We start from the raw sequence: 15,519 nt of genomic DNA on the forward strand, positions 1-15,519 counted from the left end.
TTACAACATTGCTCGTAGTCATGAGGGAGAACATAATTACAATGGGGGGGGGGGCAAGGGGTGGGTGGGGGGGTCGGCTAGTGTAGCTAATTGGCTATCTTTTGAACATGGACGTCTCTTATCAAAGGCATTAACTTGAGTGTACTTTGGGGGGGGGGGGGGGGGAGGTAAAATATCTACTGGGATACTCAAACCAGTGTCCTAGCATTACAGGAAAAGAAAGAAGGAATTTTGTAGTTGATTGTCATACTCCATTTGAGCACTATTGACCTGGCTATAAACAAATACTGTAGGAGGGGGAAGTTCAACCATTTGGGGGAGTGACTTAGGCACCTTGCCAGGATCATAGCAGAGGCAAAACCTATTGATGGTTAGGAAAGGAAATGGCTACCATATCACCAAGTTAAATACCTCACTCAAAACCTGATATAAAGAAGGAGGTTGCAGATAAGTTAGGGGCTGGGATGATATATATGAAACAATAAAAGGCTGTAGCTTGTAATGATAGTCTCCATCTGTCTGTGAGAGGGAAAAAGGATCCTAGGTGAGAGATTCAGATCATATGTTCACAGGTGTTTCAGCTAGAGAAGGGGGAGGACAGTGTAGTTTAGTTAATTGGCTTCCCATGCTGCTTTTCCACAAAAAATCAAAGCGGTTTACAACAGAGAAAAATCATACAATGCATATTAAACATACATGATATGATATGATAGCAGTAGATCCCTGGAAGCGGGAGTGGTGCTGAGTGAATGGAGAAGAGCGGTGGTGGTCCCGTTTCAAAAGAGCGGGAGCAGAGAGGGGACTGGTTAGCCTCACATCAGTGGTGGGAAAATTAATGGAGACTCTGCTGAAAGAAAGGATAGTAAGCTACCTATAATCTGGTGGGTGCTTAATCCGAGACCACGGATTCACCGGGGAAGGTCCTATAAGACAAATCTGATTGATTTCTTTGTTTGGGTGACTAGAGAACTGGATCAGGGAAGAGCGCTCAATGTGATTTACTTGGATTTTAGTAAAGCCATTGATACGGTCCCACATAGAAGACTCGTGAACAAAATGAGAAGCTTGGAGTGAGCGCCAAGGTGGTGGTGTGGTTACCAACTGGTTGACGGACAGAAGACAGTGGGTGTTGGTAAATGGAACCTGCTCTGAAGAGAGAACGGTGTTAAGTGGAGTGCTGCAGAGATTGGTGTTGGGACTGGTTCTGTTCAACGTCTTTGTGAGTGACTTTGCTGATAGAAGTTAAAGTTTGTCTATTTATGGATGATACTAAGATCTGCAATAGAGTGGACCCGCCGGAAGGAGTGGCGAGACAGATGTAAACATTAAACTATTGTAAAGCTTGTTGCTATGTTACGTTACAATGTGAACCGGGGTGATGTTTTTAACGTGCCCCGGTATATAAGAAATCTTTAAATAAATAAATAAATAAATAAATTTAAGAAAGCTTGAAGAGTGGTCGAAGTTATGGCAACTGGGATTTAATGCCAAGAAGTGTAGAGTCCTGCATCTGGGCTGTGGTAATCCAAAAGAACTGTATGCGATAGGGGGTGAAACGCTGCTGTGTACAGAACAGGAGAGAGACCTTGGGGTGATAGTGTCTAGCAATCTAAAGATAGCAAAGCAATGTGACAAGGCAATGGCTAAAGCCAGACGTATGCTGGGCTGCATAGAGAGATGAATGTCTAATAAGAAAAAGGAGGTGATAATTCCCTTGTACAGGTCCTTGGTCTCACATGGAGTATTCTGTTCAGTTCTGGAGACCATATCTCAAAAGAGACAGAGACGAGATGGAGGCAGCCCAGAGAAGCGTGACCAAAATGGTGGGGTGTGTCCATCAATTGAATTATGAGGAGAGGTTGAAGGACCTAAATATGTACACCCTGGAGGAGAGGAAGAGCAGAGGAGATATGATACTTTCAGATACTTGAAAGGTTTTAATGATGTACGATCAATAACAAACCTTTTCCGCTGCAAAGAAACCAATAGAACTAGGGGTCATGAAATGAAACTCTGGGGAGGGCGACTCAGAATCAATGTCAGGAAATATTCCTTCATGGAGAGGGTGGTGGACATCTGGAATGCCGTTCTGGAGGAGGTGGTGAAGATAAAAACAGTGCAAGATTTTAAAAGGGCATGGGATAAACACTGTGGATCCCTAAAGGCAAGGGGGAGGGGATTGAAGTAAGAGGCATGGGGTAACTTGCTACGGAGGCAGATGCTACCCTTGACAGATGAGCATTCATACTGTTGATGCAATGCCATCGTTACTTGCTGCTTCAACGGCAGGGGAAATGAGGAAAAGAGGAATTTGATTCAATGTCATTGAACTATACAATCTGGGAAAACAAATAAGCATGGGGGTAACTTGCATGATACAGCGGTTACTACCCTTAACCAAAAAGCCTGATACTACACTTCTGAGGCAACTCCAACACTGCTTTCTGCTTCAACAGCAGGGGGAAAAGAAGAAAAGAGGAATTGGATTCAGACAACAACCAACAAGGACATTGAACTGTACGGTCTGGGAATAAATATAAGCATGGGGGTAACTTGCTTGGTGCGACGGTTACTAATCTTAACCATAAAGCCTGATACTACACTTCTGAGGCAACTCCAACACTGCTCTCTGCTTCAACAGCAGGGGCTGAAAGGAAATTGGACTCAAACAGAAAGAAACAAGAGCCCTGACCTTGGTGGTCGGAGTAACTGATAAGTATGGGACCTTGCTGGGAAGAATGGATGGGCCATGAGGTCCTTTTCTGTCACCTCTTCTATGTTTATAAAATAATCCTGTATAACAATTAAAACTATAGTAAAGAATTCTTAAAATGAAATTTAAAAAAAATGTATTAAAAATAAACACAACCAGACACCAATTCACTACTGATAACACAACAATTAGCACACAATAAGAATAAGGCATTTAATTTGCTACTGTAATCAGTCTGAAGACTGGGCAATAGAATACAAATGGGGGGCAGCTCACTAGGCTATTCTGGAACAGGGTAGAGGCGTGGAGGGAGCAGATGTGAGACTATTCAGAGGGCAGCCAAGGTGAGAAGAAACAGCTGGGAGGCCTTCAGCACAAAGTCAGGTTTTCAGGATGCAGTCATTTGATCTCACTTTAGAAAAGACGTCTGTCTGCTTGGTCAAGATCAGGGAACGCTTGTATGAAAATGAGTTAACGCTTAATGTTAAGAACATGCAAAGGAAGATGCTCTGGCAGATGTTCTGTTTGACGGACGCTCCATTCCGATTCAACTTAAAGCCGCGACTTGGGGGGTCCTTCCTCTCTGTCACTTCAATCCTACTAGAAGCTCCGTTTCTGGCGTTCCTTGATGCCCTTTGTTTGCTCTTCTGATTTTTCACTGTCCGGCAATCACTTGACTGTGCTAATGTTTCATTCCTGGGTTTACCAAGCCTTTACCTACAGGCGTTACAATTAATTAAATATCCCGATGCTCCGGGTCCGGGTCCTGGGTGCATGAGCACATTTCAGCGGTTCTGATGGATCTTCATGAGCAGTAGGGAGAAACCATGATCCGGCTTCTCTCAGAGATTCCACCTCTAACACAAGACCCTAGTGCAGCTGGCCCTGCTCTCCTCAGAAGTCCTCCTGAGGAAATGAAAGCTGAGAGCCATTTGCTCTGATTTACAAATACACTTAGTTCCTATTTTCTTCCCTGTTTGAGCACTCTTCAGACTTCCTGGTTTGGGTTTCTGTGCCCCCTCAGACTGTAGGCAGCTATCTAAGCTTACATGTGTCTGCTAGGTAATGTTTTAAATTTCTCTTTCCTTTCTTGTCGTAATTTGTTTTTATATTCTGCTTTGATTTTCTTATGATTGCAAGCTGTTATACACAGAAATTTGTGGATCAGTGGTCTAGAAATTGTTTAAATAAATAAATAGATGATTAGTAGCCATTTTTTATTTTATTTATAATAGTATCATTATGCCATATAATGTCTGTTTTTATTTTTAAGCATGTTTGTTATTGGGGAACCTATTAATAGGCTGGGGAAGCAATAAATCAGAAACATTATATAAAAATAAATTTTAACTGATGGGTGACTTTTTCCAAATTATCCCCATAAAGGGCTACCTGAGATCATCGGATCTATTCAACCTGAAGCCCGCTCAGCTTTTCTAAACAAGGATACTAACTGCCACCTGCATGGAGCAGCAATTACTACCCTCAATAGAAACATGGGGGTAACCTGCACGGAGCGGCAGTTACTGCCCTTAACAGAACCATGGGGGTAACCTGCATGGAAGGGCAGTTACTACCCTTAACAGAAACATGGGGGTAACCTGCATGGAAGGGCAGTTACTACCCTTAACAGAAACATGGGGGTAACCTGCATGGAGCGGCAGTTACTGCCCTTAACAGAAACATGGGGTAACCTGCATGGAAGGGCAGTTACTACCCTTAACAGAAACATGGGGGTAACCTGCATGGAAGGGCAGTTACTACCCTTAACAGAAACATGGGGGTAACCTGCATGGAGCGGCAGTTACTGCCCTTAACAGAAACATGGGGGTAACCTGCACGGAGCGGCAGTTACCACCCTTAACAGAAACATGGGGGTAACCTGCACGGAGCGGCAGTTACTGCCCTTAACAGAAACATGGGGGTAACCTGCACAGAGCGGCAGTTATTGCCCTTAACAGAACCATGGGGGTAACCTGCATGGAGCGGCAGTTACTACCCTTAACAGAAACATGGGGGTAACCTGCACGGAGCAGCAGTTACTGCCCTTAACAGAAACATGGGGGTAACCTGCATGGAAGGGCAGTTACTACCCTTAACAGAAACATGGGGGTAACCTGCACGGAGCGGCAGTTACTGCCCTTAACAGAAACATGGGGGTAACCTGCATGGAGCGGCAGTTACTACCCTTAACAGAAACATGGGGGTAACCTGCACGGAGCAGCAGTTACCGCCCTTAACAGAAACATGGGGGTAACCTGCACGGAGCAGCAGTTACCGCCCTTAACAGAAACATGGGGGTAACCTGCATGGAGCGGCAGTTACTGCCCTTAACAGAAACATGGGGGTAACCTGCACGGAGCGGCAGTTACCACCCTTAACAGAAACATGGGGGTAACCTGCACGGAGCGGCAGTTACTGCCCTTAACAGAAACATGGGGGTAACCTGCACAGAGCGGCAGTTACTGCCCTTAACAGAACCATGGGGGTAACCTGCATGGAGCGGCAGTTACTGCCCTTAACAGAAACATGGGGGTAACCTGCACGGAGCGGCAGTTACTGCCCTTAACAGAAACATGGGGATAACCTGCATGGAGCGGCAGTTACTACCCTTAACAGAAACATGGGGGTAACCTGCACGGAGCGGCAGTTACTGCCCTTAACAGAAACATGGGGGTAACCTGCATGGAGCGGCAGTTACTACCCTTAACAGAAACATGGGGGTAACCTGCACGGAGCAGCAGTTACTGCCCTTAACAGAAACATGGGGGTAACCTGCACGGAGCGGCAGTTACTACCATAAGAAGCTTGCTGGGTAGATTACATGGAATATGTTACTATGTTCTTTTTGGCAGGCTCACAGCACTATTTTGTGATACAGGTACCTCAAAAACCAAGTCTGAAAATGTTCAACTCTTGCTATGGTCTTACAATTTAAGGATCGGAGGTCATGTTTTTTGTTTTGTTTTTTTTTTTAATCCTGCAGCTGGAGAAATGCAATGAGATGCAACTCACTTGTACTGGAGGAATTGCTTTGAAATTGACAAGATTAATTCATTGCTTTTCGTAGTTCTAACCCAATTCAGTGAGCTCTGCTAATGCCCCTTTGCTGGGCAAGAGACAAGAGGAAAAATTAAATTTATAATAACTGAGCAATGGAAGGTCACTTGAATTGAAAGCAGATTGAAAAGCCTATTTAGTGCCCAAGAGAAACAGAAAATAAAGTTGTTGGTAATTTGACAGTGGATTGCAGAGCCGAGGAATATATCAGATTTCCACAACAATAAAAGGGCTCATTGAGCTTGGAAAGGGAGCCAGATAGGAGGCGCTCAGGGACCTGTACAACTCAAATCCACCTGCTGTAATTATCCACTGCAAGGGAGCTTTAAGCTGCCTCTGCCAGGGGCGACGCTGGGCTGCGTTTCAGCCCTCAGGAACGGAGGGAAAGGGAAGAGAAAGGAAACAGTAAAGAAGTTTATTGCCTAGGAAGGCCTCCCTGAAACCTAACCCCCATCTTTCACTGTCTTTAAAAATGAAATGAAAAAACCCTCCAAATTCATTTCAGAAAATCACCAACCAAAAGCCCCCTAAAGAGTAAAATGACCCCTTTCCTGGTGTCTGGGAAGAAGGAAGGGGCTTTCACGATGATGACGGCTTGTGGCCCGCAGACCCCAGGAGGAGAGGAAGAGGCCTTGGGGGTGACAACTGGAGATGGGGGGGGGGCAGTTTTGTTTTGTGTTTTCTTTTGGGATTAAAAAATATATAATTTAAATGAAAAAACAAAATACACATTAAACATTAAAAAAACAAGTGAAATGCAACAAAACAAAACTTTTTCTTCACACCCCAAGTGTATTCCTTTGGCTGCCAGGCCCATTCCCTCCTCCCTCCAGCACTTCCCCAAGCTCTGCTGGTCCCACTGGGCCAGGATATTGCAAGTACCCGGTGCAAGGCCCAACACGGACAGCTCCGATAATCCACTTTATATTGCAAGCCAGGTTTCTGTCCTCACCACGTTCTGAGCGAGACAAGCTGCAGTCACATTCCTTATTATGAGAGGACGGTGTGCAAAGGAGAGGTCAGATCATCAACAGCAAGGAGGCAACACCTATGCTGCTTTCCCACGCTGCACCTGGAGGTTCTGTCTAAGGGTCTTTCCTTCTGCAGTGGCACCCGGAAAGCTGCATCTCAAACACTGGTTCCGTTTCCGATGCATTCATCTCCATTTCTGGCTAATGCAATTTTCTTAAAAACTTGCTATCCTAAAATCTGCACAACCAAAACTCACCAAATGCACTGATCACTGGCAGGTTACACTTTTCAGTGGCCCTTAAATGTGGTCCATTATTCCATTTTTAGTACATAAAGCAGCTGTTGTCAGAAAAGTTCCAGGAACCTTACATCCTGAAAAAAAATCCATTGCAACTGAATACAATTAAAACCTAACATGAACCAATTTCTCTTCTGAGCCAGGAGCTGAAATGCAATCAATAGCAGCAGAAAGAGCTCCCAGTGGAGAGAGGGGCAGAAGGATCCCCTCTCCACCTATTCAGGACCTGCCTTTCCCTGCTACCTACCACTGACAGCCTTGAAAGAATCTCTGGCTCCATCTGTTTCTCCTTTCACTTCGAGTCATTAGTGCAGCTTCAAGAAATATTTTTAGTTTATCAGCGAGCTTCATAATCTCCACATGCACACAATCCCTCTCCTAGCAGGGGTGGTCCCCGGCACCAGCCCAGTAAAGTTCTTCCTTATATTTACGGCTTCTATTCTTAGGTGTTTATAAAGTACAAATGTGTTTGTTTTCCAGCTAATTAATGGATTCTTGAGAGCACAAAAAGAATCCGTGATTAACGGTGTTGTCATGGTGCAGGCACCGTTGCTGGGTACCTTGTAATGGATGAATAAAATAAATACAAACATTTGTGCAGCTGTAGAGAAGCCCCAAAACAGAGGGGTGAGCCAAGGCAGGCAAGGGGATTACACCGGGAAAGTGGTGCCTTTCAGGTCTTTATTGTGAGAACAGCCACTGAGCGGCTCAGCTCATTATCGCATAAACATAATTTTAAGATAGCCGGGTATATGCAGCAACGAAACAGCTAATTAACCAGAGATGTCTATGAAGTAATTAGCTGATCGCTCTCCTGCCTCACCATGGCACTGCACTCTGCTCCCTCTACAGCCTGACCATGGCACTGCACTCTGCTCCCTCTACAGCCTGACCATGGCACTGCACTCTGCTCCCTCTACAGCCTGACCATGGCACTGCACTCTGCTCCCTCTACAGCCTGACCATGGCACTGCACTCTGCTCCCTCTACAGCCTGACCATGGCACTGCACTCTGCTCCCTCTACAGCCTGACCATGGCACTGCTCCCTCTACTGCATGACCATGGCACTGCACTCTGCTCCCTCTACAGCCTGACCATGGCACTGCACTCTGCTCCCTCTACAGCCTGACCATGGCACTGCACTCTGCTCCCTCTACAGCCTGACCATAGCACTACATATATAAGATATAATTGCGATGGAGAAGGTACAGAGAAGGGCTACCAAAATGATAAAGGGAATGGAACAACTCCCCTATGAGGAAAGACTAAAGAGGTTAGGACTTTTCAGCTTGGAGAAGAGACGACTGAGGGGGGATATGATAGAGGTCTTTAAAATCATGAGAGGTCTAGAACGGGTAGATGTGAATCAGTTATTTACTCTTTCGGATAGTAGAAAGACTAGGGGGCACTCCATGAAGTTAGCATGGGGCACATTTAAAACTAATCGGAGAAAGTTCTGTTTCTCTCAATGCACAATTAAACTCTGGAATTTGTTGCCAGAGGATGAGGTTAGTGCAGTTAGTGTAGCTGTGTTTAAAAAAGGATTGGATAAGTTCTTGGAGGAGAAGTCCATTACCTGCTATTAAGTTCACTTAGAGAATAGCCACTGCCATTAGCAATGGTAACATGGAATAGACTTAGTTTTTGGGTACTTGCCAGGTTCTTATGGCCTGGATTGGCCACTGTTGGAAACAGGATGCTGGGCTTGATGGACCCTTGGTCTGACCCAGTATGGCATTTTCTTATGTTCTTATGTACATTATGCTCCCTCTACAGTCTGACCATGGCACTGCTCTCTGCTCCCTCTCCTGCATGACCATGGCACTGTTCTCTGCTCTCTGCTCCCTCTCCTGCATGACCATGGCACTGCTCTCTGCTCCCTCTCCTGCATGACCATGGCACCGTTCTCTGCTCCCTGCTTCTTCTCCTGCATGACCATGGCACTGCTCTCTGCTCCCTCTACTGCATGACCATATCACTGCTCTCTGCTCCCTGCTCCCTCTTCTGCTGACCATGGCACTGCTCTCTGCTCCCTGTACTGCCTGACCATGGCACTGTACTCTGCTCTCTGCTATCACTGTTCCTTCTACCTGACCATAGCACTGTTTTTTGTTCTCTCTGCTGCCTGACAATGGCACTGCTCTGTGCTCCCTGTACTGCCTGACCATGGCACTGTACTCTGCTCTCTGCTATCACTGTTCCTTCTACCTGACCATAGCACTGCTTTCTGTTCTCTCTGCTGCCTGACCATTGCACTGCTCTGTGCTCCCTGTACTGCCTGACCATGGCACTTCAATCTGCTCCCTGCTACCTCTACTGCCTGACCATGGTACTGCACTCTGCTCCCTTTACTGCCTGACCATGGCACTAGTCTTTGCTCACTCTCTTGCCTGATCACACTGCTCTCTTCTCCCTCTCCTGTATGACCGTAGCATTGCTCTCTGCTCCTTTTTCCCTTGCCTGCATGATCATATCACTGCTCTCTGCTCCCTCTCCTGTATGACCGTAGCATTGCTCTCTGCTCCTTTTTCCCTTGCCTGCATTATCATATCACTGCTCTCTGCTCCCTCTCCTGTATGACCGTAGCATTGCTCTCTGCTCCCTTGCCTGCATGACAATGTCAAGGCTCCCTTCTCCTTGCTCCCTCTCCACCATCAACATACCACTGCTGTCTGCACTCTGCTCTCTCTCCTGCCTGACCATTCCACTGTTTTCTGCTATCTCTACAGCCCAACTACAGCACTGCTTTCTGTTCTCTCTGCTGCATGACCATAGCACTGCTCTCTGCTCCTTGCTCCCTTGCCTCAATGACCATATCATTGCTCTCTTCTCCCTCGCCTGCATGACCATGGCTCTGCACTCTACTCCCTCTAGTGCCTGACCATGGCTCTGCTCTCTGCTATCTCTACAGTCCAAACACAGCACTGCTCCCTATTTTCTCTTTGCCTGAACATGGCACTGCCCTCTGCTCCAAGTTCCAGCTCCTTTCTGACAATAGTACTGCTATCTCCTCCCTTTCCTGCCTGACAATGGCACTGCACTCTGCTCTCTCTGATGCTGCCTGACCAAGACTCAGCTCCCTGTTCCTTCCCCACCTGACCATGGCACTGCTTTCTGTTCTCTCTGCTGCCTGACAATGACACTGCTCCGTGCTCCCTGTACTGCCTGACCATGGCACTGCACTCTATTCCCTGATCCCTCTCGTGCATGACTATGGCACTGCTCTATACTCCATCTCCTGCATAACCATGACACTGCCCTTTGCTCCCTGCTCCCTCTCCTGCAAGACTATGGATCTGCTCCCTGCTTCCTTTCCTTCATGACCATGATCCTGATGTCTGCTCCCTATTCCCTCTCCTGCATGATCATGGCACTGCTCTCTACTCCCTGCTCCCTCTCCTGCATGGCCATGGCACTGCTCTCTGCTCCCTGCTTTTTCTCCTGCATGACCATGACACTGCTCTCTGCTCCCTCTTCTGCATGACCACGGCACTGCTCTCTACTCCCTGCTCCCTCTCCTGCATAACCATGGCACTGATTTCTACTCCCTGCTCCCTCTCCTGCATAACCATGGCACTGATTTCTACTCCCTGCTTCCTCTCCTGCATGACCATGGCACTGCTCTATGCTCCCTCTCCTCCATGACCATGGCACTGCTTTCTACTCCCTGCTCCCTCTCCTGTATGACCATGGCACTGCTCTCTACTCCCTGCTCCCTCTCCTGCATGACCGTGGCACTGTTCTCTGCTCCCTCTCCTGCATGACCATGGCACTGTTCTCTGCTCCCTGCTTCCTCTCCTGCATGACCAAGGCACTGCTCTCTGCTCCCTCTCCTGCAAGACCATGGCACCGTTCTCTGCTCCCTGCTTCTTCTCCTGCATGACCATGGCACTGCTCTCTGCTCCCTCTCCTGCATGACCACGGCACTGCTCTCTACTCCCTGCTCCCTCTCTTGCATGGCCATAGCATTGCTCTCTACTCCCTGCTCCCTCTCCTGCATGACCATGGCACTGCTCTCTACTCCCTGCTCCCTCTCCTGCATGACCGTGGCACTGCTCTCTGCTCCCTCTCCTGCATGACCATGGCACTGTTCTCTGCTCCCTGCTTCCTCTCCTGCATGACCGTGGCACTTTTTTCGACTCCCTGCTTCCTCTCCTGCATGACCATGGCACTACTCTCTGCTCCCTCTCCTGCCTGTCCATGGCACTGCTCACTACCCTCTACTCCCTCTCCTGCATGACCATGGCACTGCTCTCTATTCCCTGCTCCCTCTTCTGCATGACCATGGCACTGCTCTCTGCTCCCTCTCCTGCATGACCATGGCACTGCTCTCTACTCCCTGCTTCCTCTCCTGCATGACCATGGCACTGCTCTCTACTCCCTGCTCCCTCTCTTGCATGACCATGGCACTGTTCTCTGCTCCCTGCTTCCTCTCCTGCATGACCGTGGCACTTTTTTCGACTCCCTGCTTCCTCTCCTGCATGACCATGGCACTACTCTCTGCTCCATCTCCTGCCTGTCCATGGCACTGCTCACTACCCTCTACTCCCTCTCCTGCATGACCATGGCACTGCTCTCTGCTCCCTCTCCTGCATGTCCATGGCACTGCTCTCTACTCCCTGTTTCTTCTCCGCTTGTCCATGGCACTGCTCACTACTCTCTGCTCCCTCTCCTGCCTGTCCATGGCACTGCTCTCTGCTCCCTCCCCTGCATGACCTTGGCTCTTCTCCCTGCTCCCTCTCCTGCCTGTCCATGGCACTGTTCACTGCTCCCTCTCCTCCTTGACCATGGCACTGTTCACTGCTCCCTGCTCCCTCTCCTCCTCGACCATGGCTCTGCTCTCTACTCCCTGCTTCCTCTCCTGCATGACCATGGCACTGTTCTCTGCTTCCTCTCCTGCATGACCATGGCACTGCTCTCTACTCTCTGCTCCCTCCCCTGCATGACCATGACACTGCTCTCTCCTCCCTTCTCCCTCTCCTGCATGACCATGGCACTGCTCTCCTCTCCCTGCTCCCTCTCCTGCATGACCATGGCTCTGCTCTCTACTCCCTGCTCCCTCTCCTGCATGACCATGGCACTGTTCTCTGCTCCATGCTCCCTCTCCTGCATGACCATGGCTCTGCTCTCTACTCCCTGCTTCCTCTCCTGCATGACCATGGCACTGCTCTCTACTCTCTGCTCCCTCCCCTGCATTACCTTCCCTCTTCTCCCTGCTCCTCTCCTCCTCGACCATGGCACTGCTCTCTGCTCGCTCTCCTGCCTGACAACACTATCCCTACTTATCTCACCTGCCTGACATGTAGAACTGCTGTCTGCCAAGCATCCTCAGCAGTATTTTCATATTCTTGCAATTAAACTGTGAAAATATAGAAAACAGCATTAGAGCTCCTAGAATGAGGAGTGTAGCACAACACTGTTGATGGACGGAGTTGGATGATTAGGATGTTACTCTAGGCAATAGGGAGGTGAGAGAGGTTGAAAACCTAAAGGTTTACCCATACATGTCTCAAACATTTAAACGCATCACTGAAAGACATGGTTAAAAATGAAACATTTTTAGCAAAATTGACTTTTGTGCAAGATAATCTTCCTAAATTATTACAACGGGCCAAAGAATAGCTGCAGTGTGTAAGATTGTAAAATCCAGGACATTAATCTGAGACCCCCGAGTTCCCCTTCAGATGTGACTCAGAGGGTTAGAGACAGGTTGGAAAGCAGGCACTTTGTCTTCTCAGAAGCCTCTTTAGATTATTCTTTCTGCTCCATTTACAATCCAGGTTTCTGCAAGAGGATTAAGGCTTCTACGCTGGGAAAGATATTTAACTGACCACGCTTCCTGGCCTGCCAGGTTTCAGGAAAACTTTTTATAAATAAATAAAACCCATTCTGAGATCGGGGTAGGAGAAGCAAAGAGAAACCATTTTTCCCTGACAATCTCAGAAACTACTGCAGCTTCTCAACCAAATGAGTATCCTCCCGAGTTCAGCTTTTCTTACAAATTGAACCCACGCTGTCCCTCTGAGCAGCGCCAGCCTATAATGCTGCAAATCTCATCTCAGAGCCCAGGAACATCAGAATGCTTGTGCAAACCACACGAAAACATTTAGCAGGAAGCTGCCTTTCTCTCCAAGTAAGGACGGTTGATGCCATCCATAAATAACCGGCCACAGTTACCAGCATGGGTGGACTTTAAGAAAAGTAATGAAGGACCCTATCCTGTAATAAGTGGAAGATTCTAGATGGCACAGGCTGAGCGTCTCAGGAGTCCCAGTAAGCAGCCCTGCAGTTAAGAAAGAGGTAAATCAGTTATGAATGAGCCAGGCCTCGCTTCAGAAGTGTCTTCCACGGGCTCCAGCAGAGCTGTACAACAGCCACTGGAGAGTTTACCCCAGTCCTATCAAATCCCTTCAGCAATTACAAAAGACTGAAGAGGAGCTTCACCAGCAATCTGAAGTGAATTGAAATGAGATGTTCCAAATCGAAAAACAATTTCACACGTTCTGCATACAGACGCAGCAGAGTTTGGAGGCGTCGTGGCCGAGCAACACAGAGAAATTACTACTAAGTGCAGAGAGGGAAGAATCAAATATAGAGAAAGAGGGAAACTTTCGGCCAATTAGAGATCAACATGCATGAAAGATATGTCCAACCTAGCTTCATGTCTACAAAAACCTAGATGAGTGAAACAAGTTTCCAGATCTACACTGCTAAAAATCAGCCACAGGTTTGTTAAGGTATTAATTCTATCTATAAAAGGAAACGATGTAAAGCAATCAGCAAAACCCTGTCTAAGAGCTTGAGCTATGATTAGGCCAGTGCTAGTAGATACATGATAAATATTTAGGCATGATAATTACTTTCCTGAACGAGCTCACAATTTAATTTAACCTATATCTGAGGCAACAGGAAATGTGTATAGCGACTGCACCAATCCTGTCCTAGGAACAGGAACTCACAGGGAGACCCCATGAGGTTTCTGCAAAGAGGAAAAAGGCGGCCATGATTCAAGGTCCATAAGGTGTCTCCTCTCTGAGGCTCTTCTGCTCATCTGCCCAAAATCCAGAAAGCAGCACACCTGTTGTTCAGAATAAATGTTCTTTACTGACACCAACTGTAGATAAACCAAAATCCCAAAAGGGATTCACCAATGCACCACACAGTAGTATGCTGTTCTCCAACATGTCAGCTCTTGGGGCAGGGTCTCTCCTTGTATGTCTTCCTTTCTTTTCCTCAGACACGTCTCCAAAACTAGAGAGCTTCTAGCTGCCTGTTCTTTCAGACAGGAACTCTAAAAGGACCCTTCCTCAGCTGGGCTGTTCTGTTACAAACTCCCAGAAGGACCAATCCTGTCTGGAGCAAAACTTGTCCAAGGACTCTCTCAGGATAAGAAGAGATAGACTGGCTTAACCTCTCCGCCCAAGACTTCTTCTTGATTCTGGAATGCCTCAGGCATTCACTGCCTTCCTTCCCGTCAGACCCAGGGCCCTAGACACCTTCTCCGCATAGGATCTCTTCTTCATCCTTCTCTCATGAAAGCCTACGTCCCCTGGCCCTGGGCCCCATCAGCTTCTTAGCATGCCTCTGTTAGAACAAAGCGCCTTCTAGGGCCCCACTGGTTCTCCTTTGTGAGGTGATAGGCACCTTCAGGGTGCAGGCTGCAAACTGACTCCTGACTCTCTCTCAGGACTCTGCTGACCTCTGTCTCCTTTTCCTCTGAGTCTGTGTCCCATGGGCACAGCAGTTTTTTCAAACCTCCTAATACACTCCCACAATAGCCTCACTGGAAAGGGCAGGGTCTGTTGAGACCACTGATCCTATACTACTGGCACACCAGGCCTATTAATACTCTTATGGCCATAACAGTTAAGGCCAACTCCACTAGTAAGGGGAAATTTGGGGTCTGTAGGGATGTGCATTTGTTTTGAATGAATGCACAATCCGCAACATATAGGTCCCTATTCATTGCATTCCTGGGGTTCCAAAATGTATGGCGAATCCCCATGAATGCAACTTATCACTAACGAATAAACCCCCTACCCTCCTGACCCCCCCCCAAGACTTGCCAAAAGTCCCTGGTGGTCCAGCGGGGGTCCTGGAGCGATCTCCTGCACTCGGGCTGTTGGCTGCCGGTATTCAAAATGGCGCCGATAGCCTTTGCCCTTACTATGTCACAGGGCTACACATGTTCCATTGGTCGGCCCCTGTCACATAGAAACATAGAAACATAGAAATGACGGCAGAAGAAGACCAAACGGCCCATCCAGTCTGCCCAGCAAGCCTCACACATTTTTTCTCTCATACTTATCTGTTTCTCTTAGCTCTTGGTTCTATTTCCCTTCCACCCCCACCATTTATGTAGAGAGCAGTGATGGAACTGCATCCAAGTGAAATATCTAGCTTGATTAGTTAGGGGTAGTAGCCGCCGCAATAAGCAAGCTACACCCATGCTTATTTGTTTTACCCAGACTATGT

General features: G+C 47.6%; 1 protein-coding gene across 11 annotated transcripts in view; it reads right to left on the reverse strand.

Moving 5' to 3' along the window:
* The window catches only part of CACNA2D1 (calcium voltage-gated channel auxiliary subunit alpha2delta 1), a 1,026,983-nt gene that overhangs the window by 575,843 nt on the left and 435,621 nt on the right, over positions 1-15,519 (reverse strand). The window contains exon 1 of one of the 11 annotated variants that reach the window (XM_029615092.1): positions 7,291-7,433. The exons of the other annotated variants lie outside the window; for them this stretch is intronic. Within the exon in view, the coding sequence (XP_029470952.1) occupies positions 7,291-7,323 (33 nt within the window). The 5' untranslated portion in view covers positions 7,324-7,433. Of the gene's footprint in view, positions 1-7,290; positions 7,434-15,519 lie in introns of those variants that run through there. 11 annotated transcript variants of the gene reach the window in all.

This window comes from Rhinatrema bivittatum, chromosome 9 (genome assembly GCF_901001135.1).
Source record: "Rhinatrema bivittatum chromosome 9, aRhiBiv1.1, whole genome shotgun sequence".
Taxonomy (NCBI): Eukaryota; Metazoa; Chordata; class Amphibia; order Gymnophiona; family Rhinatrematidae; genus Rhinatrema; species Rhinatrema bivittatum.